Below are 27,110 nucleotides of genomic sequence, written 5' to 3'. Positions count from 1 at the left end.
CAGTTAGGCCGCTTTTTAGTAGTGTACTGCCCCCTCACTGCCTCCACCTGCCAGAATCTTTCCTGTAGCAGGGAAAGACTCCAGCAGCAGAGAAAGACTTCACTTTCAGCAGCGGGGAGCTACCATTTTTTGTTGCCTCCCCTCTGCTAGAAAACTTTAATGTGTGTAGCTACACACATCACCGTGAGTGTGGACACAGCTTGTTTTTCACTATTGCATATACATGTCCACTACACGCCACCACCGCCTAACCCTTGTCCAAAGGCAAAGTCTATGGTAGAAAGGGGAGTTGGATCCATGTGTCCAGGATTTTATTATTCACCATCTTTCACACGATTATCTGCTAGTTTAAGGTGAAAGCTCCTACTGGACAGCAGACATTCCATTGCCAAACAAAACACCTCCCAAAAAAGCAAAACAGTGTCACCCTGCACTCTAATTAATATTGGAACCTCCACTCGTGACTAGAAACCAAATTCAAGCAATTACTGGAACATCACAGACATCCTGCTCCATCTGTTTAGAGTGCAATAACAGTGCAATTTAGTGCCTTTAAAAATGATGGCTCTGACAGTAGCTTAGCAGCTCATTAGTACACTGAGTATTTGCCTTTTAATGGTTAGTCATCAGGCTAAAGAGATCGGTTTGCCATTGTAAATGGGAATTAATGTATAGCAGCTACCTTGATTTAACAAAATCTCTAAAAAAAAAAAAAAAAAAAGACTTGATCATCTTGGATATTCAACCAACATTGTATTATTTCTACAAAGTAGCCATGTATTCTGAATGTTACATGGCGGTATGTTTTCATGCAGAAATAATATAGCAATACCCATTATAATCATGTTGCTTCAGTGGACTTGTCCTCCCTTTCTGTGTGTGTAAGATGGGTCTATAGTTTAGATAATACTACCCATTATAGGAACTGGCAGCGCTAAGTACTGTGCCACAGTACACTCCAAGAATCTTGGCTGTCTAATGTTATTAGATTTCTGCAATGCTCCTACCCATTCTAGATTTTTGAGAGGAGAGAAACAATTCCACTCTAGGAGTAATCACACAGGAAGTGGGTGGTTGAAAATGACACAAAAGGTTTGTGGGGGCTCTTTTTATCTCTGTAAACTGAACAGTGTGATTTATTTCCCGCTCAAATAAGTCCATTTATTTCAGAATGAAAGACAGTTCAAACATCAGCCTGCTAGTTTCTCCACATATGCTTTTTTTAGTTCCGGTGCAAGACTGCAAATATAGCTTCTTGGTTAAAAGTTTCACTCACTTTTTCTCCCCTCACAAGTTTGTCCTAAGATTGCCATTAATACCTCTCCACTGGTGTGATGCCATTAATACATAGCACTGGTGTGATGCTCGATTGAGGCAGAGTACTGGCATGTGATATTCAGAGTACACCTAAAAGAAGCCAGCAGATAATATTCCCGCTTCCACATCTCAACAGCACATTGCTAAAGCGATGTGCTTTTGCGCAAGAGAGCATCCGCGCTGTGTGGACACCCTTGCACAAGGAAGTTCTGATGGCCACCTGCGTTTTTTTGAGATAGGGGTTTCTTGTGCAAAACAAGCCTGTTGCACAAAAAGGCACGTGGATGCTCAAGAACTCTTATGCAAAAAGGAGTTATGCCTCGTAGAAGGAGGCATACCTATACCGCAAAAAGCCCTCTGTTCTGTCGATTGACTATAGATTTTCTTGCTCAAAAACGCATCTCAGTAAAATTGTTACTGTAGCATGATGTCAGTGGGAGATGAGGGTGTTTAGCAACAGGCAGGAACAGGCCCCCAAGAAAATGGATGCTTTCTAAACTGGCATATTGTACAGAAAAGCAGGGTAATTTAGAAAGTACTAGCTTTTTCCCTTTTCAGCACTTCAGTTTTAAGCCCATATGGTTATCAACAGTCTTCTCAATCTGCAATGCTATAAATTATACATAGTTATTTTTATAACTAACAGAAGCAAATTATCATAGCAGCATCTGAATTAAAGGATCCCCTCTTTGTTCCAAAGGACCTACTCTTCTGTGAACTAGTTCAAGGCAGCGGTGTTACTAATGTGAAAGGTATGACAAGTCTAACAGAGTGGGGGAAAAGGGGCCTGTGTGTATTTATACAAATAAGAGATCCATACCCTCAAGCAGTTCACTAGAGTGGAAAAAAATCTAGTTAATCTTTCTGGAGCCAACTCAGAAAAGGCAGCCACAGTCCCTAACTTGTTTAGAAAGAAACAACAAATGGCTTGGTAGCACTTTATAGACTAACAAAAGATGTGGATGGTATCATGAGCTTTCGTGGGCACAGCCCACTCCTTCAGATGACCGGAGTTATCTTCAGTCATCTGAAGAAGTGGGCTGTGCCCACGAAAGCTCATAATACCATCTACATGTTTTGTTAGTCTATAACAGTTGTCCCCAACGTGGTACCCGCGGGTGCCATGGCACCCTCAGGGGCATTTATGTGCGCCCACCGAACGATCTGGGCTGACCCTGGCCCCTGGACAGACGCATGGCAGCCCCAAAAGGTTATAGACCAGTGGTCTCCAAAGTGCTACCAGACCATTTTTTCTGTAAGAGACTAACTCGGCTACCCCCTGAAGCTTTTGTTTAGAAAGGAAATAGTTACAGCATGTCCCTTTTGTTTGGTGAGGAAGGAGAGGCAGGAAGGGGAGAAAGATTTAAGAGGCCATTTAAGCATAATTTTTAAAGTTGTAAAATGTTCTTTGTCATCTCTTCTGCTTTATGATTTTTCCTCACTCCCCCCCCCCCCTTATTTATTCTTGGATCTGCACTTCTAACACTCTTGTCATCTGAAGAAGTGGGTTGCGCCCACAAAAGCTCATGCCATCTACATGTTTTGTTAGTCTTTAAGGTGCTACTAATCCATTTGTTGTTTTTAAAGTTTTTCCTGCTACAGATTAACTCAGCTACCCCTCTGAATTTTATGATTACTGTTAGAGGAACAAGGGCTGTGAACAGTTCAATACAAAAACAAACTTGCTTCTTCATCTGAAGTTTTAGCAAGTACAGCCTCTCTCCGAGTTACGAACGAGTTACGGACCAAACACTTAGCAGTAACTCAAACCCCATTGAGTTACACGTGACCACGCTGTTCGTAAGCGCGGGTTGCATTTGTAACTCGGGGACCGCCTTTACAACCGCTCCATGGGAGCTTTGGTCGTAAGTGCAAACGGTCATAACTCGACCGTTCGCAATTCGGGGAGCGGCTGTAGTTTCCAGTGATGGTCTCTGCCAAATGGTGATTCCAGTGATGGTCTCTGCCAAATGGTGATTCATTTGCCAGAACAGCTGATTAGGAGGCCAATGCTACTTTGAGGAGGAAAGCAGAGCTGTCAGACTTTTTCCCTCAAGGAATCTCCCTTTCATGTTCCCAGTGCCAAATGATGTGTAACATTTAAGTCCCTTGCTACCTACTTATAAAACTTTACTATGATAATAGTGACAAAGTGCTACATTTAACAGAGTCTTTGTCTCTTTGCCTTGTTCAGTTAGGGCTCAGGTGCCTTACTCGAGTTAAGAGGTTTAATCTCACATTTTTATGAAAGAATGAGATCTGACAACGATTTTCATCTCTGGGGTCATTCACTCCCTCTCTTCTTATATGCCAGGCAGATGTATGCAATGCAAAAGGAAGATGCATTGGGGTAGAGGATAATGGCACTATAGGGTCCTGCAACTAGTTCATGCAATTGCTAATTTCCCACCAGACTAATGCAAATTTCATCAATCCATTAACGGAATGCCCCAGAGAGAAAAGGGCATTAATACTGACAACCTTGTCACTATGAACAGGAAAAGCTGCATTCTTAAAAAAGTTTGATGATATTGGTATTGCTATGACCCTGTCAGATTCTGCAGTCTGAAGTGGGTCAGGCCAGCTCAATCTGGTAGAGCCAGCTCCTGCTCTGGGGCAGCCTGTGTTGGCTGTTCAGCTGTTCCCGGGGAAACGGGGGTGGGAGCACGACCTGAATCCCCAACCCTGGGGAGAGACTGCTTAGGAATCAAGGTTAAATTAACTGAGTGGAGTGTTTCCTCCTTGGTCTGTGCAGAACTCATGCCCCATTGTGGCACTGCTGGGTGCTTTCCCTCAAGCGAGATATAGAAAACATGCATTGACCAGTGTTCCCTTTAATTTTTTATGTCTGTGTGTGAATCCATATTGCGATGACGTGCAACACATCACCTCCATATTGGTGCATGTAACAAAATTCATTGTGCACATGGATGGGGGTAGGATCAAGAGGTTTGGAGTGTGGAAAGTGGTGAAGGATCTGGCTAAGGATGAGGGTTTATGGTGTTGGAGAGGGCTCAGGGCCAGGAGAAAGTATTGGGGTGCATGCTGTGGCTAAGGGCATGAGATCTGCGATGGGGTCGGAGATGAGGGGCTTTGGGTACAGATTCCCCCCAGGAGAAAGGGTTTCCCCACAATCCTCTCTCACTGCAGCAGTTCCAGGCCAGTTAAGAAGTACTTTTTGCCAGCCATAGCATCTCTGGGGAGGTTGAGTGGGGGGGGGGGGGGGGAAGGCATCCCTTCCCCCCCAGCACATCTGTGGCAGCTCCCTACTGGAGCCAGCATGCCTAACCCGAGCATGCTCCTCTGGCCTCAGAAAGGAGCTTCTATGGCTGTGGGAGAGGGACCTCTTCCCGAGGAGCTATGTGTGAGGCAGCCCTGAGCCCCTATGTGGGGCGTATTAGGCAGCTGCACAGCTTAGAGGGAACTTAGGCACAGACCACTGGTGGTGGTCCCACAAGCCACTGAATTCTATGGGAACAGAATTGGACCTTTAATTTGATGGAAGTTGGTATGTAAATGTAAATTATTTACTACTGAGCATACTCTAGAATCCAAACAATAGGTGAAGAACTGTCCCAGATTGAGGTTCTGATAGAGGAGGTTTTGGAACAAACAGATACACTGAACTATAATACGCAACCTGTACTAGATGATATTTACCCAAGATTTCTGAAGCAACTACTTCAGAGCAATTACAGAACTACTAACTGTGGTATGTAACCAATTACTTAAAAATCAGCCTCTCTACCAGATGACTGGAGGATAGCTAATGTGATGCCAATTTTAAAAAGACACTACACAGATAACCCTGGCAACTAGAGGCCAGTAAACCTAACTTTAGTACCTGGCAAAGTGGCTGAAACTGTAGCAAAGAGCAGAATTAGAAGACAAACAAATGAACACATTTTGTTTGGGTAGAGTCTCCATGACTTATGTAAAGGGAAATCATAGCTCACCAATTCTTTGAGGGAGGTCAATAAAAATGCAGACCAGGGTGATCCAGTGGATATAGTGAAGTTCGACTTCCATAAAAATCTTTGACAAGGTCTCTATAGCTTTTAAGCAGAGTAGGCAATTAAGGAATGAGAGGGAAGGTCTCTCATGGGTCAATAACTATTTAAAAAGGCAGGAAACAAAGAGTAGGAATATATGGTCAGTTTTCAGAATGGAGAGGGGTAAATAGCAGGGTCCATCAGGAATCTGTACTGAGACCAGTGCTGTTCAAATTAATAAAAAATGATCTGGAAAAAGGATAAATAGTGAGGAGAAAAAATTTGCAAACAATACAAAATTACTCCAAATAGTTAAATCCAAACCTGACTTCAAAGAATTACAAGAGGATCTCTCAAAACTGGGTGACATGGTATCACAATAACAGATGGAATCCAGTGTTGATAAATGCAAAGTAATACACATTGGGAAATATAATGCCAACTATACATATAAAACAAAGGGGTCTAAATTAGCAGTGATCATCAAGAAAGATAAATAGCTATTGTGGCTCCTTCTCTGAAAACATCCACTCAATGTGGATCAGCAGTCAAAAAAGCTAACAATAAAGCTAGCCATGAGGAAAGGGATAGATAATAAGAAAGTAATATCATACTGCCACTATATAAATCCATGGTATCCTCACATCTTCAGAGCTGCATAAGGTTCTGGCTGTCCTATCTCAAAAAAGATATATTAGAAACGGAAAAAATACAAAGATGAGCAACAAAACGATTAGGGACATGGAACAGCTTCCATACAAGGAGAGATCAAAAATATTGGGTCTGTTCAGAGTGGGGAGCAAGGATTGATAGAGCAGTGTTTCCTGATTTTATTTGACCACGGAACCCTTTTCAGCTTAAAATAATTTGAAGGAACCCCTAGGGTTCTCAGAATAAAATTTGGCAAGCAAAAAAAAAAAAAAAAAAAAACAAACCCGCCAGAATTGGTCGAGCAACAAAACCTGCAAAATACTCTGTCTCTTTAAGAGGGGGTGGGGCAATGCCGCATTCTCGCGGAACCCTTACTTTCGCTTTTCAGAACCCTGGGGTTCCACAGAGCACCAATTGGGAAACACTGTGATAGAGGTCTATAAAATGTGAACAGTGTGGTGTAAATGAATATGGAAAGTAAAGTGTTATGAAAGAAAGTATTATGTGAAGGGGTAAGTGAAATAAAACAGAACAAAATCACCCAACAAAAGTAATAGGCAGCAGGTTTAAAACAAACATATGGAAATACTAATTCACACAATGCACAGGCAACTTTGTTGCCAGTGGACGTTGAAAGCAAAAACTATAGCTGGGTTAAAGAAAGGATGGGTCCATCAATGGCTATTAGACAAGATTGTCAGAGTGTCCCTAAGCCTCTGGCTGCTAGAGGCTGGGACTAGCTGACAGGAGATGGATTGCTTGATGGTTTCCCTTTCATGTCCATTCCCTTTGAGAAATCTGGTAATGGCTGCTGTCAAAGGATTGGATACTGGGCTAGCTGAACAATTTGTCTGACCCAATATGGCTATTTTTATGTTCTAAGGTTTATTCCCTCAGAATAAGCACCATCTTCTCTGAAAGCAAACTGTAAAAACACTGACTACATGAGGCAATGGAAGGGTAGAGTAAAGACGGAGGACATTCTTAAGGAGATATTCTAATAAGAGAGCCTTAGAACTTAGGTGAGTGTCCAAAATGGATCTCCAAACTTTTGAAGGTTAATCACTAGCCTAATCAGCCTCCTCTTCCTTCCACCTCCAAAACATTGAACTGAAGCACAAAATAAATGGCTGTTTTCAAAAATCAATTTATAATCCCCAAATAAAAGCAGACATAAGCAGAAATTCCTAACACTCTACATTGTACTTATTTCATCCACACTTCTTACGATCTTGAAGGAATCACTGGCCCTTCTGAACTTTTTAATTAAAGAAATAAAAGGCTATTTAAGAGAGGGGAGGAGATTGCTGGAATCTATCCAAGTCCTAGCTGGGAAAGGAAGAGCTGCTAGATTTATATTAGATGAACTCATAAATCTTCATCCACCCTTTGCAGAGCTCTAAAGCTAAAAATAACTCCAGCGCCTGCAGGACTTCAACATTTGGATTAATCAAGTCTTGTGGTGCTAGAGGGAAAAAATGCTACAGGAACAAAGTGCTAGAGGATTCAGGGCCAGAGTGTACAGGCAAGGACGCAGCATCCAGAGAACCAACTGCTGTTTATTTTAGGTTCAAGCAGATGTTCTAGGATGATTACAGAAGAGGAAGGGGGGGGAAAAAAATCTCAATCACAAAATAGTCTATTAGGGCTTGTCTACACTATGGAGAAGATGGCTGATGCTGCAGTTGATCTTCCAGGGTTTGAATTAGCGGGTCTAGTGAAGACCTGCTAATTCAAACTGAGAGGGTGCTCCAGTTGGTGCTGATAGTCCTGCTCCTCACAGGAGCAAGGGATGTGAGGATGGCGTCAAAAAACAATTTAAGGTACTTCAATCCCAGCTAAGTAACTGACATAGCTGGAGTTGAGTATCTTACATTTACTGGTGTGCCTGAAGCAAGCCAGATACAATTACCACACACTATGCAAATTCTAAAAATACTTACAAATAAGTAAATGATTTAGCAACTGGAGGGAAACAGGGAAACAAATCGGAAACTGCAAAAGAATACAAGTAAACAGGACTAGAGATAAGTGAGACCCACCGGCTACGTCTACACTGGCCCCTTTTTCGAAAGGGGCGTGCTAATTTTAAACTTCGGAATAGGGAAATCTTCGAAGTAGGAATAAGAGATCCTCCGGAATAGGGCTTTATTCCGGAGGATCGGGCCAGTCTAGACGCTTTTTTCCGGCTTTTCCCCAAGCCGGAAAAAAGCGGCGGACATCTTTATTTAAATCCCGCGGGGGATATTTAAATCCCCCGCGGATTTCCCTATTCCGAAGTTTAAAATTAGCACGCCCCTTTCGAAAAAGGGGCCAGTGTAGACGTAGCCACCCTGTTTTCTACAGCAGAACCTCAGTTACAAACACTTTGGAAATGGAGGCCGTGTGTAACTCTGAACAAAATATTATGGTTCTTTTAGAAGTTTACAACTGAACATTGATTTAATACAGTTGTGGAACTTTACTATGCAGGTGCTCTCCCTTCATATTTTTAGTAGTTTACATTTAAACACAGTACCATACTTTGCTTTTTTTGGGGGGGTGGAGGGAGAGGTTCTGTTGCTGCCTGACTGCATGCTTCTGGTTCCAAATGAAGTGTGTGATTGACTGGTCTGTTTGCATCTCTTAGGTTTTACTGTACTCTATATATTGTGTCCCCTTTTGTGATGGTACTATTTTGTCCCACTGCGTTTTCAATAAATCAAGCAATGGGGCTTTTGTAGCTTCCCTTGGGATGCTCCTCCATAATCAAACAGATCTTGCTGTTCTGAAGTTTCTCCTGATAGCTAGTTTTTCCTCACATTGTTCCTCAAGAGTGAGATGTGGTTCATACAAGAAACTTTTAGCCTCACTTTTGCTGATGTAGCATGCCTTATACTTACTACAACATTGAGAAGCAGAAGCCCTCTTTCCTCTCTCTCGCTAAGCTGTTTGTGGCTCCCCCTTCTGACCACCACCCATTACATCAGATGAAGCTTTGGAAATGCTATTTCCGTTGCAATTTTTTGACTAGCAAATGGAAGTCCGTATTAACAGATGTCACTCTAGTGACACTGCACTGGCATAAGTACTCGAGAGGTTATACCTTCCCTTTTATTTCCAGGAAGATTGTCACCTTTACATCTCCCAACAAGATTCCTAGTCACATAGCGCCTTAGCACATTCTCCAAAGGGCTCTTGGTTACTATTGCCACTTAACAGACTGAAGAAAGAATGATATTCTAGTTTCCCCAATAGATCATGTTTATCTGGGGCCATCTTAGCAGCAGGTACAGCTTGTTGTTGACTTCACCCAAGTTGTTTTTCCAGTTGTTACACTGGTTTTAGAGTGGCTGTGGGCCACCGAAAAGTGCTACCGAAAAGAAAAATAATGCAGTTGTTTGCGATTGAGGAAAAACAATTAAGAGTGCATGTTCAAAGTCATAAGATAGAAGGGGAAAATATGACATATCACTAGGCATATCAGAAGACTGGTTTGTGTTTTGATTGACACACTCATTAACAATACTGTGCTTAACTCAAGGAGAATGAAAGGAGAGAGAGCGAGCGAGCGTTCAAACAATCGTTTCAGTTACTTACTTTAGGGTCTGCACACTTGAACTTTAACCTTTCCACCATCTCCAGCATGGCCACCTTCAGGTCAACAGGTTCTCTATTCTACAAGAAAGAGAGGGTAGAGGTCACTAAACAGCATGCATTTTAACTTTACCAAGCACAACAAGGATTTTCACAGGACAATGGGCTACAGCAATTTTTCAGCTAATTCTATCAGCCAAATTGCAGCAAACCCATGAATACATTTGCTTGCTCTTCTGAGACTATTTTTGTTCAAGCAAAAGGCTCAAGGAAGAAAAAAACCAAACCAGCCGCCAAGTGAGCTGAGAAGACTATTGGAATGAAAATGAAATGCAATTGCACAGGCTGACTCATTCATTGCTTTGTCTTATAGCTCAGCTGCACCCATGTTCACTGAATTAGGGCCCAATCCTATAAAATGCTCATTGCTCCCCAGCTACAACTAAAGCCAATGGCTCAGCAATTTGCAGGAAGCACTCAGGACTTTACAGGATAAGGCTCTTCCTGAGGCTCTGCAAGAATGGGGTGGCCTAGGTCCAGTAACATTTATTTTCTATAATAGGCACTAGCTGCCTGATAATTTAATCTTGCACTTTTTGTATATCTATTTATAAATGGGAGCAGTGAGGGAGATTATAAAAGGAAAGAACTAATTAAGGAAGCAATCAAGAGTTCATACTTCAGAAGAGAGAAGAAGTGAAGTGTGAGGCACTTATGGAATCCCTGGAATATTCGTTTCTTTGCTTCAACTGTTCTCTACAAAAAATTAAATTACACTTATTTGAAAAGAATGATCCCAAATACAAGAGTTAAACAGGGATCTTATGTAGGGATGTAAAGGAGTTGTCTGGTAGTTGCATCCCCCGCTGCCTCTGTATCAGAGGCAGCAAAGCTGGAGGGGGGAGAGCAGGAGCCAGTGCTTGGGGGAGCTGTCTTAAAAGCAGCAGTGTGGGGGGATGGGGTTGCAAGAGGGGAGGCTGCCACAAAGCAGACTCTCTCTGCTGCAGGTCCAGGCTTGCTGCAGGCAGAGGCTGCTCCACATCCCATCCACAAAGGGGTCCCGGGTCGTGCCAGGTCCAGTAGCTACCCCTGCTACAGCTCTGCAGTTTAAATGTAGTAAGAGCCAGGAGGACAGGGCAGACCCGGGACCTACCCTTGCTGCGGCTCTGCTGTTTAAATGTAAATAGAATGTCTATCAACTACACGATTAGTTATTCACTCACTTCCTAACAAGTAGGGGACTATACGAATAATTGATAAAACCTAGGTTTATCAGTTAATCTAGTTGACTACTCACGTTTCCCCCTTCCCCACCGTTGCTATACCAGAGGCAGAAAGGAGCCTCCAGCACTGGCACCGCTGTGCCATCTGCCTCCCTTCCCCCCGTTCTGCTGCCTCTGAGCCGCTGCTCATAGTAGGCCCAGGCTCGTCACAGACATTGGCTGCTCTGGCAGTAGCCCCTGTCCGTAGGGAGCTTGGACCCCCTGTGGACAGCGGCTGCTGCCACCTCACACTGCTGCCTCTGCATCAGAGGCAGCAGTGCAGGATGGCAGAGGGCTCCCCAGGAATTCACTGGCTGCCGGCCCCGCCCCTGGAAACTATAGAATAGTCAATTAACTACTAAGAATTTATGCCGTTAGTCGACTATTCTATTACCCAATATCTAACATCCCTAGTCTTAAGGCAATTTTTTCCAAAGATACACCTATCAGAATGGCATTTAAAAGAGCAATTGACATCCCATGGGAAATATTCTTGGGCATGTTGCACAGAAAGGAGGAAAGCATACAAGTACATCTCCTTGTGCATTCTGCAGAGGCTACCCAGAACCCCAGTGCAAGAAGTGCACCTGCTTGTAGTTGCTCAGCAAGCCAGGTCTTTTTTTGGTGCCAACTGCCATTTTGAATTTTCCTGGTCTCGCCCCAGTCCTCAGCAGCCAGCTGTGTTATCACCAACACTACTGGCCAGAAGACCTTTGGCACCAAATACATGTCTGGGTTCAAAAGCCAAGAGAGATCAACACATTACCACAAGGAACCTGACAGCTCCAGCTGATGGGCACCATTGCTACTCAAAAACCTCACTGTCAATAATTCTTTTTGCCTGCCTGTGGGGGCAGAACCAGCACCCCAACAGCACATAGGAAAAACTGCATAGGCAGTAACCAAGCTCTCCCCCACGAGGGAGAGTCAACAAACCAGTTGAATCCAACCATGACCGAGGAATGTGGTCCAAACTCCACCAGAGAAGAGCCGTATAGTAGTTGGGCCACATTCGGTTTGACTACTCTGCAGCTTGGAGCTAGCCCCGCAGCTTGTACATATAAATTCAGAGGCGATGTGTAGTTTGGAGGAGGAAAATGTGAGGTCACATCCCCCTCCCCATTTCTGCCAGTATTTGCTGGCTGGGCCTCCTCCTTGGGTATTTGCTTTCCTCCAGCCCTGGGGAGAGGCACCAGTAAACAGCTGGGAGTTACAGGAAGGGAGCATTGTTTTAGCTATGTGGGGAGAGGTAGAAGCAAACACTGGGAAGCTGCAAGGAGGGGCCCTAAGGGAAAAAGAGTGTGCGTGACTCATGCTGTCAGCAACAGGTACCAGCTATCTCTGAGAAGACTTATGCCAGTGGGGCTTGAGCACTAAAAAGAGCAGCATGGAGGTTGCTGCAAAGGCACCATAACTGACTCCCTTGATCTGAGCCCAAGTTTCCACTAGAGCCTCAATGTCCACACTGCTATTGTTAGTGCGCTTATTAGAGCCCTACCTGGATTGGGAGGCTCAGTCCCAGCTACAGTGTAGATAAACCCAATGTGGTAGTGTCCTGCGGGGATGCTGTTCCCACTGCACAAAGGATGGGCATACCTATTATGCCTGACATCCCCGAGTCAAACCCACAAGAGCCAGTAATGGGAGTCGGGCTGACCGTGTAAGTCTGCTTCATTTTGTATGGTCTGAAAATGGAAACGCTTTGTTTGTGTGCAGTGTTTAGAAGGATAGCACTCATTCCTCTCCCCCAGATCAATCACCAGCCTGAAAAGCAAAGCAGTTTTATGGAAGGGCTAGCCACAATCCCAGTCCACTCCAGTTCTCCCACCCAATCTGTTGCTCCTGGCGTTTGATAGCGTTGACATGGAACTCTTCAAAATGAGAGAGGATAAAGCAAGTGCTGCAGTGAACTAGCTAAATGTGGGGTGGGAATGAAGGGAGGCCCTCTTCAAAGAGCAACGGCTTCTTTCAAAAGATGTGGCAACAGTGATGCAATTGCTCCCTGAACATATGCCAGGTGAACCAGACAGGATTTCGTCAGGAATTGCTGCTGCAGAGGAGTCCCTCTGAACTGCTCCCACTCTATACCTCATGGACAGTCCCTTAACCAAAACATACCTCTCCATTTCATGATATTCTGCTTGTACTACATCGCTTAGGGATGTAAGTGAGCAGTCGACTACCCCATAAGCATAAGCCTATTGGGTAGTTGAATAACTACTCGCTTCCCTCCCCCCACCCCGCTGCCTCCGTATCAGAGGCAGCAAGTCAGGGAGAGCAGCAGCTGGTGGGACCTGTCTCTGCAGCATGGAGCGGGTGGCAGGAGAGAGAGAGCCGCAGGGTCGGGACGAGCTGGGACTATTCAGTCCTGGCTTGCACCGTTCCTGGGAGCTACCACAGGGTAACCCACCGTGGGATTAGCTCCTGGGGGTGGCGTGGACTGGGATTCAACAGTCCCAGTTCACACCGCCCCTGGGATGCTGCAGTTCTGCACTTTAAAGTGCAGAGCCACATTGGGGGGGGGAGTCTCCCCATCAACTAATCAAGAAGTCAATGGAAATTCCATCCACTACTCAATTAACTGATCGTTAACATCCCTTGCTTATACTGCATATTTCTGAGGTCTTCCTTGCCAACAAACCCCCCCCCCCCCCCCCCCACACACACCACTGAATCAAAACAGGAATGTACTGACAATGTCATTTGCTTCTGTTGCTTAATCCTCACTGAAAGGTGTTTATATAGGGCCAGTTTGCAGGCACAGTATTCTCTATTCTGACATCACATGTTCAGATTAGGATTTCAAAGGAGATAGAAGCAGCAGGAACAGAAGCAACAGGAACAGACAAAAAATGAAAGCAACAAAGATCTCATTTTTATACAGGTGATCCAAGTATTCAACCAAATAAATGGTAACCTATTGAAATATGGTATAGAAGAAGGATTGTTTCCAAATAAAAGTTTAATTAGGCACCAATGGCAAGTGTCCATCTGAGGGGAGACAGAAGGCAGAGTGATTTAAACAAAGCAAGCAGCATTCCAATGATCCTTACACATACTCTGACACAACAGAGACAGAAAACAAGAGCATTTTTCCTCTCAAAAGACATTAAATGTCAAAGCATAGAGATGGGAGCGTGTTGCATCTGATGTAAACTTCTGCTGTGCTCCTCCACAGTAGCTCCTATGATCCTTATTCAGCGACTAGGATCAGCTTAGGGCATTTACTGAGTCTTTCTTTTCACCTGCCATGTGGCTCTTCCACGGCATTAAGACATCGTCTGAATTATTTTTGATAAATAAGCTATCCGAGTGTGACTTTTGAAAGTCAAACAAGGCTGGCTATTGTCACTTGTTCATAAGATAGCAATGCCTCAGTGGGTAAGTAGCTACCCAATCACCTCACTTACAATTGTCCTTCCAGCTACTATTTTGAGCATGCTCTTTTGGAAAGAAAAACGGAGTCTGAACACACACACACACACACACACACACACACACACACACACACACACACACACACACACACACACACACACACACACACACTAAAATTAGGATGATCCAAGTCACTGATAAAAGTGTTTGCTACCCATTAAATATTCTCTCTCTATAGTGGATTCAGGAGTACAGCCTAGTGGATTCAGGAGTACAGCCAGCAATTTGAAGTTTGTTTAAAAAAAAAAAAAAAAGAAACCCCCAACCTTATCCTTCCACCCACCTGAATAAAGGAGGTTGATTATATCCTTGGTACTGCAGGCCCACCATTGCACAAATAAGGGTACAGAGCAACCTCCATGCTCACAGATTTCACTGAGTCCAGAGCACTCAGCATCCTGCAGGATTGCATCTATAGCAGGTGACGTTGGATATAGCCACCCTGCTAGGAACTCAATAAGAAACATGATGAACAACAAGAACTTGCTAAAAAGTCTCAGAGAGGTAGTTGTGTTAGTCTGTAACTTTAAAGTGCCAGCAATGCCCCTCAGCCATATATACTAGACGAACCGGACAGTCTCCATGACAAAGGATAAATGGACATAAATCACACCTCAGAAATGGGCACACACACAAACCTGTAGGGGAACATTTTAACCTTTACCTGCACCCTCAATCATGGATTTAGAAGTAGCAGAACCGGGCAGCTCTTGCTCCACTGAAAAAGCAGGGGCACGAACCACAGCTTGCACCTGTCTCCCACTGTGCCTCTGCCTTCCTGCGAAGATGGTGCTGGGGGGAACTGGCTTTTAAGGGGCAGCAAGTTGGGGAGGCGGCGACTAGTCAAGTAGTGACTCAACTACTCAGTAAGCGTATGCTTATCAGGTAGTCAACTACTCAACTAGTCACTCACATTTCTACTGCTAAGGGGGTGGTACTTCTTCAGTGTTTAGCCAAACAATCGGTGGTACCAATCATCCGTCGTTTGATCCACACTGGCTCGGGCCAGCTCTGGTCACTAGGCGGGCGCATATAAATGCCCTGGTGGGCGCCATGGCACCTGTAGGCACCACGTTGGGGACCACTGGTCTAGGTCATGGGTCAGTAACCTTTTGGAAGTGGCGTGCCAAAATGTAACCCTCTTGCTCTGGGCTATGCCACACTCCTGGGAGGAGGGGGGCAGTGGCTCTCTACACCACATGCCCGGTGTACTACCTGGGTCAATGCAAACCTTTCCACGGACTACCAGCTGTTAATGGAAACTGTTAATTACATAATTACGCCTGAGCCATTTTTCTAGTGCTGCAGCTGGAGAGAATGGTTTAATTTAAATGATTAAACAGATTAAGCATTTTAACTTCCTCAGGTTAGTTTATCAAATTTCATTTTAAAAAAGGTAAAATATGTCCAACACAAAAGGTTTCAATGTTTTCTTTCTTTATGGCAGGAGTGGGGAACTTTTGGGAGTCACTGACCCACAGGGGGGGGGAAAAAAAAAAAAAAAAAATCAGCTGGGGACCACACAAGTGAGAAGCAAAAAAACTCCTCCCAAAACCTCACTGATGTGGCCCCCAATTGAGACACCTCACTCCTCTGGCATTCCAGCCTCAAGGATATGGGGAAGGGACAGGTAAGACTGAGGTTCAGGGCTTTCCATAGTCCAGATTTACTTTTCTGGGGTTCCAGAGTTAGTGGATTTGTGGATTCCCTTAGTCTCTGGGGGTGGGAACAAAAATGAGGGGTTCAATATGCAGGACAGGGCTTCCAGCAAGTGGTATAGGAAGGGGATTGGGGGAGTAATACAGAAAAGGCAAGAGGGTGAGAATGCAGCCAAATAGCTAGTTGGAGAGGGAGGCAAAGAAGTGGGGAGTAAAGGAAAGTGTAGCTTTTGCAAAGTAAAATTGTATCTTCCCTCTGCTCCAACCTCACTCCCCTCAGTCCTCCCCAGCCTGATCCACTGCATCACCCCACGCCCTTCAGTGCAACCCCTTCCCCCGCCCATCCTACCCCCCCCCCCCCCCCACACACACACATCTCTGTACCCCCAGCACACACACTCACAGTGCTGGGGCAAAGGGGGGGGCAGAGTCTCTTCCCTGCCAGGACCAGCCCTTTGCCTGCAGGCTGTGGCTTTGGGTCTGAGGCAGGCAGAGCTCAGGACTGACTCCAGCCCAGCCAGGCACAGAGGGGTGCTGCGGAAGGGGCTCTCTGCACACAACCCGCAGGGAGCAGCCTAGGCCCCAGTGACCCACGTGGGACTGGCCGCCCAGCCCCACCCCCTCCAGAAGCAATAAACCTGTAGCCAGGAATAGGGTTGCCAGATGGTTTCAACCAAAATGCCGAACACACCTGACATCATATCACAATCTACATTACATTTTATTTAGAAAATACCAGACATTTATATTTTCTCAATTTGTTTCCCAAACAGAAAATTCAAAACCAGATACCTGGCAACCCTAGCCAGGAAGGCGGGGGTTAACTCCTTAGCTCCCAGGAGTAGCACACCCAGGCTGGTCAGGGGCAGCCCCAGGGATTTACACACATGACTTCTCATCTCCCCCCCACCCTACCCCTCCCAGCAGGGAGCTAGAGCTACTGCTCCTGCCTGCAGCTGCCATGGCTGAAGCTGCAGCATGAGCTCCCGGATTGGGGGGGGGGGGGGTGAACGACCACAAGGCTGAGCTCCCGCCTCGCATACCATGGGAAATCAGCTCACATGTTGCTTCTGGCACATGTGCCGGGGGTTGCCAACTCCTGGTCTAGATGGATGCAAGGGGCGGTGGATGCTCAGGGTTGCAGAAGGCTTTTGGGTTCTGAGTGCCTGCTGGAGGAAGGTGTCGGGGGAAGCAGGGGCTGAGTGATGGGTGTCTCTGGGAGGCTGGGAGCTGGGATGAGTGTCTAGGAGGATGCCCTCACTGACTGCATCCTGCCTGGCCACCCTCCTTCCTACCTGCTGAGTCAAGCGAGACCATTAGCAGCTGGAGACTCTGGCTTCCACACTACTGGTTGCTGAGTAGCAATGGGTCAAACTGCAGCTGCTGTGTGCCACTGCCTACAGTTACGCAAAGAGCACCTGGCATGAGCACATTTCCCCTCGCCTCCCTCCTGAAAAATTCTGATGCCTCTGAAGTGCGTGTGAACTGATGCCTCCAACTCCAAGAAAGCCGGACTGAAACTAAAGCAAGAGGCACAGCACCAACAGATTTATTTAGAAGTGACTGTACAGAGACTTGGTGAAACAAAGCCACAAAAAAACCCTAAACAGCTTAGTGGCAAATTTGCTAAATTGACAACACTGCTCTGGGCTGCCTCACAACCCAAAACTATGTACTTGCTACAGCCCTGTCCGTAATATGCCTCTCAACCGTCCCCCCCATGCCAAAGCTTGCGAAGGCTAACTCTCAGGGACTCCTTATGATAGGGATATTAGATAACATGTAACTGAATTGTTGTTTAACTGCGTCAAATTTTAGCAGCGAGACGATTATTTGATAGTCCCTGGAGGTGGGGCCAACAGCCGGTTCAAAAACTGGCTTCCCACACAGACCAGTTCCTGCCTGCTGCCACTCATACAGAGGAAGCAGTGTGGGGTGGCAGCAGCCCCTGTCCGCAGGAGGAAGGGGAGGCGCCGAGCTCCCCATAGACAGAGGTTGCTCCACAGCAGCAGCCTGTTCACAGGGAGCTCAGACACCCCCGTCCTCATGGACAGGGGCTGGCTCCCTATAGGCACCGCCGCCTATTTCCCCCCCTTGCTGCATCCCCTTTTGCTCCCCCCCTTACTGAGGGTGTATGCGTATAGCCCACAGGATTAACCGATACACAATTAACTGATAATCCTGGGTTTAGTTGTCTACACACTGACATCCCTACCTTATGACCGTTTCCACAGTACCTGCCCCAGTGAATCCTGTTCCTTCCGTATTTGGGGTTTAAAACCTCTTACATCATTTCAGCCTTTTCCCTTTGAGGGGCAAGGATCCCACCCCATGTTTTTAAAGAGATGCTAAGCACCACAGCTCCACTTCAAACCACGGGAAACTTCAGATGTTCTGAACATCTGAAAGTAAAATCCTTAATGAAAGGGACCTTCATTCATCCTGTTGCATTACTTATCTTGTCCTAGTCCAGGGACAGGGATCCTATCGGGCCCCCGGCTTGCTTGGATCCAACTCCTGAGGCTTGAGGCTCCCCCTCAGTATTGGGGAGTCCACACTGGCACTCCAGCTCCATTCTCCACTGCCTCCCTGTGGGGCTGGAGCACACAAAATCTACTAGCCTGTGCCCCCTTAGGCTCTGGTGTGCAAGGCAAATATGAGGAGTGTCTTTTTCCTTGTCAGTCAGGGTCCACATCAGTGGAGGGGGCTTTATTTATGTATTTGTTTGTTTGCTTCTCACTTGTGTGGCCCCATGACTGATTTTTCTGTAGGTCAGCAGCCCTGATGAAAAAAAAGGTTCCTTACTCCTGTCCTAATCAAAAAAAATACTTGAGGACAAAAAGAAATTCAAGTAAGAATTAAAAAAAAAAATACAGACAGTCCCCGAGTTACGCGGATCCGACTTATGTCGGATCCTCAGTTACGAACAGGGCTTTTCTAGCCCCGGTGGCCGGGAGCAGCGGGACACCCAGATGAGCCGCGGTCCCGCCGCCCGCATCCTCCAGGGCAAGAAAAGCTACTCCCCGTCTCCCTGGTCTGCTGGTCAGACCAGGGAGACGCGGAGCAAAGCCATCAATCAACTACATTATTACATCCCTAGACAATACACTTCTACTCAGACTGCAAAAATTAACAGAGTCTCAACCCTCTCACCCCCTCAAACCCTGGGAGATCCAAATTTAGCAGGAGAGACCTAGCTCTGATTTTCTAGGAATCATCTTATGACTTGGAACCCTTAGCCAATGTACTACCTTGCCAAACAAGAACAAGATTTCAGTCTGTTAACCTGCCCCATCACCTTTGTGAATGGCTGGCTGGCGGATGGACTGCAGCTAGTGGAAAGGAAGCATAATAATAATCTGAGACACTCAAGTGATAGCATTGAGACCATGGGCATGCAGTAGCCTAGACAGGGGAAGGCTTTGTCTTCCCAAACCACCACGCATGGCCCCATCCACACTCTACCTATAGCAGGCATTCTGGGGGTGTTCTGGGGGCAGAGTGTTGTGGCCCCTAGCGCCTGCCTTCCCTGATGCTCTGAGGCCTGGGGAGTCGGGAGCTATGCAGCCTCCTTCCTCTCTGGAGCTCCGGGGGTCAGGCAGGTGTGTGCCCTCTCCCAACTCTTCACCTTCCCATGGTGTGGGGGTGGGAGGTGTGCTCAGTGTACTGCCCTGCCTCCTACCCTAGCAGTGGGGGGGCAGGGCCTTAGAGGGGTGGGGCTGAGGGCCTTTCTCCACCAGCAGCACTGACTGACCATGACTGAAACAAGCGTGGGCTTGGGAGCATTTTTACAGAACTTTTAGATCTCCCCCTACCACCACCTCTTCAAAACAAAATAAACTGTGCAAGTGAATTTAGAGCTTAGAACAGGAGCTGGCTGGACAGCTTTGGAGTCTGAAGTCTCAACTTTAGATAGAAAACTGGCAATAGAAGGAGAACAGCCAGACAAGCCACCCCGTGTGCTTCAACCCAGAGTGAAGGACCCACTCTAAGAGTGGAGAGGAGCATGCTCTGAGTGGCCTTTCTGCTCAACTGCTAACAACAGTGCCCCAGGCACTACCAATTGTTATGATGTACACGAGATGTGGACTGAGCCAACAAATTCATTTCACCCAGGCCTCCCAACAGCCATCAGATGGTAGGAACTCTCAGCTAATCAAGAGTAGTAACTAGTGGGAGCTGGATACAACTCAGAGGCTTTTTTAAAATATCTTATTACCCATTCCCCATGAATCATCCAGTCTTCTCTTTATGGAACTATAGGAGGAGGTTTAAAAGTTAGGCGGCTGAAAGGCAATTACAAGGAAGACTGCAGCAAGGAGAAAGCTTCCCAACCCGGGCAGATGAACTTGAGCTAGCAGGACTTGCGTTAGCACACTTAATCTTAGTGTAGGTGTAGCAGCATGGGCTGGAGTTTGGGATCTCCTGCCCACGCAACTCCCTAAGCTCCTAGCTGCAGTAGAGATGTGTCCAAAGGAGACAGCAATTCTTAAGTTCATCCTTTCGGCTGGTAACAGAACAAGTAAATCTGAAGTGAAGTGAACAAAGAGGAAGCAGCACGGCTGTGTATTTTTTCCTCTTTCTATTTTGGTATTTAGAAAATTAACACCATGGCTTTAAAAACTCTCACACTTCAAAACAGAACAGCACTTTTCCTGGGACTGTAGGAAAACAACTATCAAGGCTGTAAGGGAGTCCTAAAATTAAATCTAACAGCTGTGTTTCGGTTTGTCAGGGCACACTACCCCAGCAGGCTACTGAATTATACAAGAATTTCTCACTTCCAAGAGCAAGAGGCTTACACCTGTGGATCGCCTCCCTAGGCATCAGAATGGAGGAGACAGACACAGTGCAGGAGGGGATGACAGGATGGCAAACAAGTTGTTCCAAGCAATGCTACATTCTTCAAGAGCTCCTTGCCGAAGTCAAATTTTATTCCACAGTTTCCATGGGTTTCTCCTCCCCACCCTCCCATTGGCACCATCATTATAACAGATTGGTGGCTAGTGACTTTTCTCCACATCCTCACATCCCAATGCCCCAGCACTGCTGCTGTGCATCTCTCTCACCATCTCTCTTCCCCACATATTTTCCTACCTCCACTCCACATTCTGTCTTGATTCTTGCCCTGTCTGTTGTCTCCCCATCTTACCCAGAATGGTGGGAAGTGAGAGAGAAAGAAGCAGTCCATTGATAATTCCCTGTGGCCAACCCATAGCTGCCTCCTCATACTAAAGAAGTAGAGAAAGAAACAAACCTTGGTCGGGCTGATTCTTTTCTCTGCTTCTTTGGAATCAAACCAGCAGCAGTCAAGGTTGAAAGCCTATGGTAGGAAAGCCTTCCTTAGGTATGATCTAAGCTGGTGCTGAATATTAGTGGTGGTGAAACCAGACAGTGGTGAAACTTCAAGAACATGTAGCAGGGACACTAATTGACTTTCTCTCTTCCCCCACCTCCCATTCCCTATTTATTTAGAAATTGGACCTCTAATAACTCCATTCATTTGAAGAAATGGGTATCATGAGTTTTCATGGGCACAACCATCTACATGTTTTGTTAGTTTTTAAGGTGATGCAGGTATCCGCAACTCATTTTTGTAGTCACAGATACAAATTTTTGTATCCATACAGGGCTCTTCTCATGGGGCTGTTTACATCATGGAATTTGCAGATCAGCTGTGATCCCAACGTGTTCAAAAATTTGGGAAAATAATAATTTCTGGAAAGGGAAGAATACATAAGGCACAACAAACCATCCCCTCAGAATGAGGCATAGAAATGCTAGAAGACAAAACCTCCACAGGGATCTTTAATAGGGTATACACAGCATACAGTCTGTGAGCCAACGGAGGGCAAGTTTTACTGATAAAACTGTGCAGCATGAATCAGGCCTGCGTTTGCATCAATGACTATGCTTCCAACAAGCAACCTACTGATGGGTCCAAATGAAACTTCCACAATGGGACACTGCAGAAGTTGAGATCTGGTTTATATTTGGTTGTAAGCAGCAATACATAACAAAGAATGTGGCTATGTCCGTTTCCTGGCTGCATTGAAGAGATAAAAAGGATAGAGGGCCTTACTCTCTTGGGGTTCTGACCAAATTCAAAAGCAACTTCCCTGCCATCAATGGAATTACTCCTGAATCAACTCCTGAGAGACGAGACTCAACCCCACAATACCAAGAATGAGTAGATGACTGTAAGGGGGAAATTAACCTCTTCACTGACAAAAGAACAAAGCACAGGTTGTTTGTGCCTTCCTTATTCAGGCACATGGGCCAGTTCAGTTTCCAACACAGAATACTGGAGTCCTGTGATTAGCTGATTTTACATTCCCCAATACCATAGTCCCAAAGGAACTTGTGGCAATGGGGAACTGCTGAAGTACAGGACTGGCGGAGGCAGCAATCTGTGGCCTGTCTCTTGCAGGGAGAAGGGGGGAAACATAAGATTCTCCTATCCACCTGCTGGAACATCCCTTTGCACTGACACAACTGCACCTAGCAGCCCCAGGGCAACAGCGTGTGGCCCACCATCCCCACACAAACATGCTGGCAAGGGCCATACAAGACCCTAACACTGACCCACTGCCTAAAGGAGCCCTGGAAAGGGAGGGCCTCGCCTCTTTGTTCAGTTTCCCCAGGTGTTCAAGGAGTTCCCGCTCCCATGCTGCAACCCTGAGAGGAACCGGTCCCAGGGCGGTCAGCAGCCGGGGGAGGCAGCAGGAGCCCTGCCCCTGCCGGGAAGGTGCAAGAGGCGCTTACCCTCATGGCCTGGTAGGCTTCGTCCAGGGTGATGAGCTGGTGCTGCTTGTGGGTGCCGGTGACGGCGCACAGCACGCAGATGATCTTCTCGTGCTCCTTGCAGTACAGGCTCAGCTCCTGCCCGTGCTCCTCGCACTTCTTCCGCTCCAGCTTGGGCGCCTCTTCCCCCGCCGGCCCGCTCTCCTCCGCCTCCTCTTCGGCGCGGCCGGCGGCAGCAGGGCCCTGCAGGCGGTGGGCCGGGTGCTTCTGGGCGTGCTCCGCCGCGTGGGGCTGGCAGAAAGAGAAGCCGCACTCCCCGCACAGCCCCACCGCGCTCTTGGCTTCATCGGGCTCGCACACATCGCACGTGCCATCGGGGGGAAGCTCCTCGGCGCGCTCCCTCCCCGGGGCGGCCATGGCGAGCCTCCTCCGGGGGCGGCCTGGCTGGTGCTGCAGCCCCCTTCCCCTCCTGGCCGCTTACCCTGCGGCTGCTCGCGGGCTGGTTCGCTGCTGCCTCCCCGCTCCCGGCGCAGGCCTCCAGCTGCTGCCGGCCCAGAGACACTGGAACGGCCCAGTTGCTCTGCGGCCTCTTCGCCAGCCACAATCCCTCTATTTCTGGCCGAGCGGATCCCCTTTCGCCTCTGAGCAGCTGGGGCTTAACTCACCCAACTGACCTCGTCCCCCCGGTAGTTTTGATGGGGGGTGAGCAGGCCGCCCAGCTGCCCCCAAAGCAAGCAGCAGGCCACACTATACAGAAGCAGCTACTTTCACTTTTAAAGTTCAGGCCATCCTGGTTTTTACTTCCTGAGTCATTTAAAGTGGCAATGGCCTTTTTTTCCTGCCTTCCCTGCTCAGGGCTGCTCCTGCTTTAAAACTACAGGAAACATCAGATTGGCCAGAGCATGCTGATTTGAAGGGGAAATACCCTCCTCTGGGATCAATCCTAAGGCAGTTTTTTTTTTTTAGTCTCCTTGTTATGATGAAAAATGGGTGCATATGTTCCAGTGAAACAAAGTGGGTGAGAGACTATCTTTTATAAGGCCAACTTTTGTCAGTGAGAGAGACAAGCTTACTTAGAGCTTTTTCAGGTTTGGGAGCAACACTCAACAAACTGAGTAACTCCTTCCAATGTTAAATTAGTCTTAAAAAAATCAAATCAAATCAAATAAAGGTTTTTTTTAATTTTCCTCTGGTCTCTGAAATGGAAGGTTGCACTGAGGATCACATTTTCAAATGTTTCTCAGCAACCCTGAGGCTTAACAAATACCGTTTTCTCTAGTCACATAGATTTAGATCCATGTTTCTTAAACTTTTTGACACCACAGAACACAAAACAATAATATTTTTTTATGTGGAACACCTATGAAAATTTTCTTTAAAAAAAATTGTCAGACAAAAAAAGACAAAAACAAAAAAGAGGTCGTGGAACACCTGTGGGTTGTTCACGGAAGCAGAACACAGTTTAAGAAACACTGATCTAGATCCTAGGCTGTAAAAGAAACTTCAGATATTGTGAGACTTGCAATAAAATTGTGAGGGATGGCAATACCGTGAGTGTGTCTGTACAACAGGGCTTAACTCAAAATAAGCCACACAAATTGAGCTACATCAATTGCATAGTTTATTTCAAAATTTAGAGCATCTACACAGCACTTATTTCAAAATAGAGCACTTTTCCTCTGACTTCTCTTACTCCTCATACAATGAGAGTAACAGGAGTCAGAGTAAGAAGTCCTCCAGCTTGACAGTATTTCGACATTATTTCAAAATAGCTTCCTGCTGTGTAGACGCGGAGTAAGTTATTTTGAAATAACACTAGTTATTTTGAAATAACATTGCAGTGTAGACATACTCTAAGATTGTACCAGTGTCCTCAATAGTTTTTGCAAATCTGTTTTTTTCTTTTTCACGTTATTATAATAATATAACTGAACTCTGCGACTAGTTCACTTTGGGCTAGAGTCTGATCTCATTTACTCTGGAGGAAATACATGCGTTACCTCCAATTTACACTAGTGTATCTGAGTTCAGAATACAGCTTCATGTGTTCAGTACATAGTTCACTAAGGTATGTATGAGAATCCATTAACACCTATCTTGGGCTATCACCAGGGGAAGCTTTTTCTATTAAGTACGAACAAGGCCCGCTTACTCTGCACCTGCACCTTGTCTTACAGAACTTGTGTTAGCCCAGTCCCACGTGGTAGTTACTTTCCTTTGCTAAATGGATGCTAGTTTTTCTCCCATGCATAGAACCTTTTCATGTGATCAGTAAGCTCTTTCTTTGTTTTTGCATCACTCTAACTTTGTGTATGCTGATCAGTGAGGAAAACCTTTGCTTTTCCTGGAGAAGTAATGAAAGAAGTAAATTCAAGAAGGGGCAGGGGAGCTGTTAGTTGTATACACAGTCTAATGCAGATAATCCTGCACACAATATAGTAGGTATTTATATGCAGCTAGACTCTATGACCGATTTCATTTTACAAGGCATGCCCATGAGATCATCTAATCTGATCTCCTGCTGTTACTATATTAGCCAATATATTATCTTATTAGAGCTCATTGCGAAGAAATGTTATGTCCCCTTGCTGAATAAATCAAATATTGTGACTGAAAGAATCGCAGCTGTTGCTAATGTTCCATGCTTATGAAAAATGTAAACTGCTAGTTTCATCAGAAAACCTGTGGTTTGACCTCCTACACTGCCTATATAACCGGATCATAATCCATAAAATGTCATTTAATGAATTGTGTTAATTTTATTCACTTACCCGTATTGCAGGCACCCACCCACCCACAAAATTAATATAACAAGAGCAAAACTACTTTGAACCATAGACTTATTATTATGGAGCAAACTATTTCTTAATAGTGCTTTTTGTAAATTGTTACTGCAGTTTGCTTTGTTGTAAACAGTAACTTCTAACATGAAATATTAAGAAATATAATCATACATATTTATAAGCCTTTTATTATTTATACAGAATGATTTGCAATACAGAAATGTTAATCCTTTTATCTTTAATCATGTAGTCATGTCCTCTAATTTTTGTCCCTTTATGATAGCTTTTCGTGGAGAGTAAAGATGATGTATTCTATGATGGCATAATCTACCAAGATGCACTTCTAAAGAGAAGCCTGGATAAAGTGTTCAGTAGTAGTTTTCTGTAGTGCTCTCTTTCATTACATTGAAATAAAGCTAACAGAACATTGTTAATTGTATCAAATTTTTACTTGTGGGGATATTTGGTTTATTAATGCAGTATTCAAGCATTGCACTCAATAAGATCCACTCTGCCCTTTTTTAGGGCTAAAGGACTAGATCCACAAAGAGATTTATACAGCAAAATGCTACATTTGACACCACAGTCTAAAATTTAGATCTTCAAGACCCCTGATCAGCTGCCCCCAATAATTCTGTAGATATCTAAGTTTCTGCTGGTTTAGTGTCTTAGGCTATGTCTAGACTGCAGGCTTCTTTTGGAAGAAGCTTTTCCGAAAGAGATCTTCACGAAAAATGTCTTCTGAAAGAAAGCATCCACACTGTAAAAGCACATCAAAAAAGTGATCTGCTTTTTCGAAAGATAGCATCCACACTGAATTGACCCTATCTCGCATTTCAGCTATGATTACTATGGAATGGACACCAGAGCACCTGTGCTTTTTCCTCTTTCCTCTTCTTTTGAAAGAATTCACTTTTCCCCGTACATACACACCTTTTTCCGAAAGAACTCATCCTTGTAGAATGAGGGTTACCAATGTCTGAAAAAGCCCTCTGTTTTTTCCATTTTGTTTCCGAAGAATGTGATTACAGTGTGGACGTAAGTGAAGTTTTTTCAGAAAAACGGCCGTTTTTCCAAGTAAACTCTATAGTGTGACATACTCTTAGATGTTCACCACTGAGCATGTGCATAGCTGCCTCAGTCCTAACATCCAAATGTCTAAGCCTCAGCAGGATACTCAAACTAGGCATTTCCCCACCTGTCTCACCTGCAGAACCCAATCTGGTAAGCATTCTCATAAGCTAGCTAACAGAACACAAGTGATGGTGCCTCCTCTTGAATCCTGGGAGACCCAAGTTCTACAGAGACCTGAAATTGGGTCTCTTACATAACAGGTGAGTGCCCTAAGCACTGAAACATAGAGTCATTCTCACTCTTCATCTAGCCCAATGAGTATTTGGTTATTTATATGAAGTGGAACAGCTCCTGCAATTGAGAGAGTCCCTTCTTCCCTCCCGCTGCCCCTCCTCCTCCCCCCCAAACATTTCATAGTCCAATGCTTTCCTCAGATGTGGTTTAAATCCCTGTTCTGAATCATATCTTTGTCTTTCACACCTTGGATGAGGGATCAAACCACTGTCTCTCAAGATTAGAAATAAATAAAGGCCACAGCTCTTCCTCATTTTCTTTCCCTCAAAATAAATAAATAAATAAAATAAAAAGGCTGTGAGTCCCAAGCAGAGAGACGTG

The 27,110-nt window shown here is 45.5% G+C and overlaps 1 protein-coding gene across 5 annotated transcripts in view; it reads right to left on the bottom strand.

Annotated features, from left to right (window-relative positions):
• TRIM44 (TRIM family member 44) overlaps positions 1-23,444 on the bottom strand; it is a 105,853-nt gene extending 82,409 nt beyond the window's left edge. For 2 of the 5 annotated variants that reach the window (XM_075927491.2, XM_075927492.2), the window contains exons 1-2: positions 22,660-23,442; positions 9,540-9,617 (exon numbers count right to left, since the gene is read on the bottom strand). In XM_075927491.2, coding sequence (XP_075783606.2) covers positions 9,540-9,617; positions 22,660-23,055 — 474 coding nt within the window. In that variant the 5' untranslated portion in view covers positions 23,056-23,442. Of the gene's footprint in view, positions 1-9,539; positions 9,618-22,659 lie in introns of all 5 variants that reach the window. The other 3 variants (XM_089778545.1, XM_075927487.2, XM_075927490.2) reach the window with 3 other exon arrangements.
• Positions 23,445-27,110: the final 3,666 nt, after the last annotated feature.

This window comes from Pelodiscus sinensis, chromosome 5 (genome assembly GCF_052426305.1).
Source record: "Pelodiscus sinensis isolate ZL-2025 chromosome 5, ASM5242630v1, whole genome shotgun sequence".
Lineage (NCBI taxonomy): Eukaryota > Metazoa > Chordata > Testudines > Trionychidae > Pelodiscus > Pelodiscus sinensis.
The sequence above is the reverse complement of the archived record's forward strand: the minus strand, read 5'-3'. Positions and strand labels throughout refer to the sequence as shown.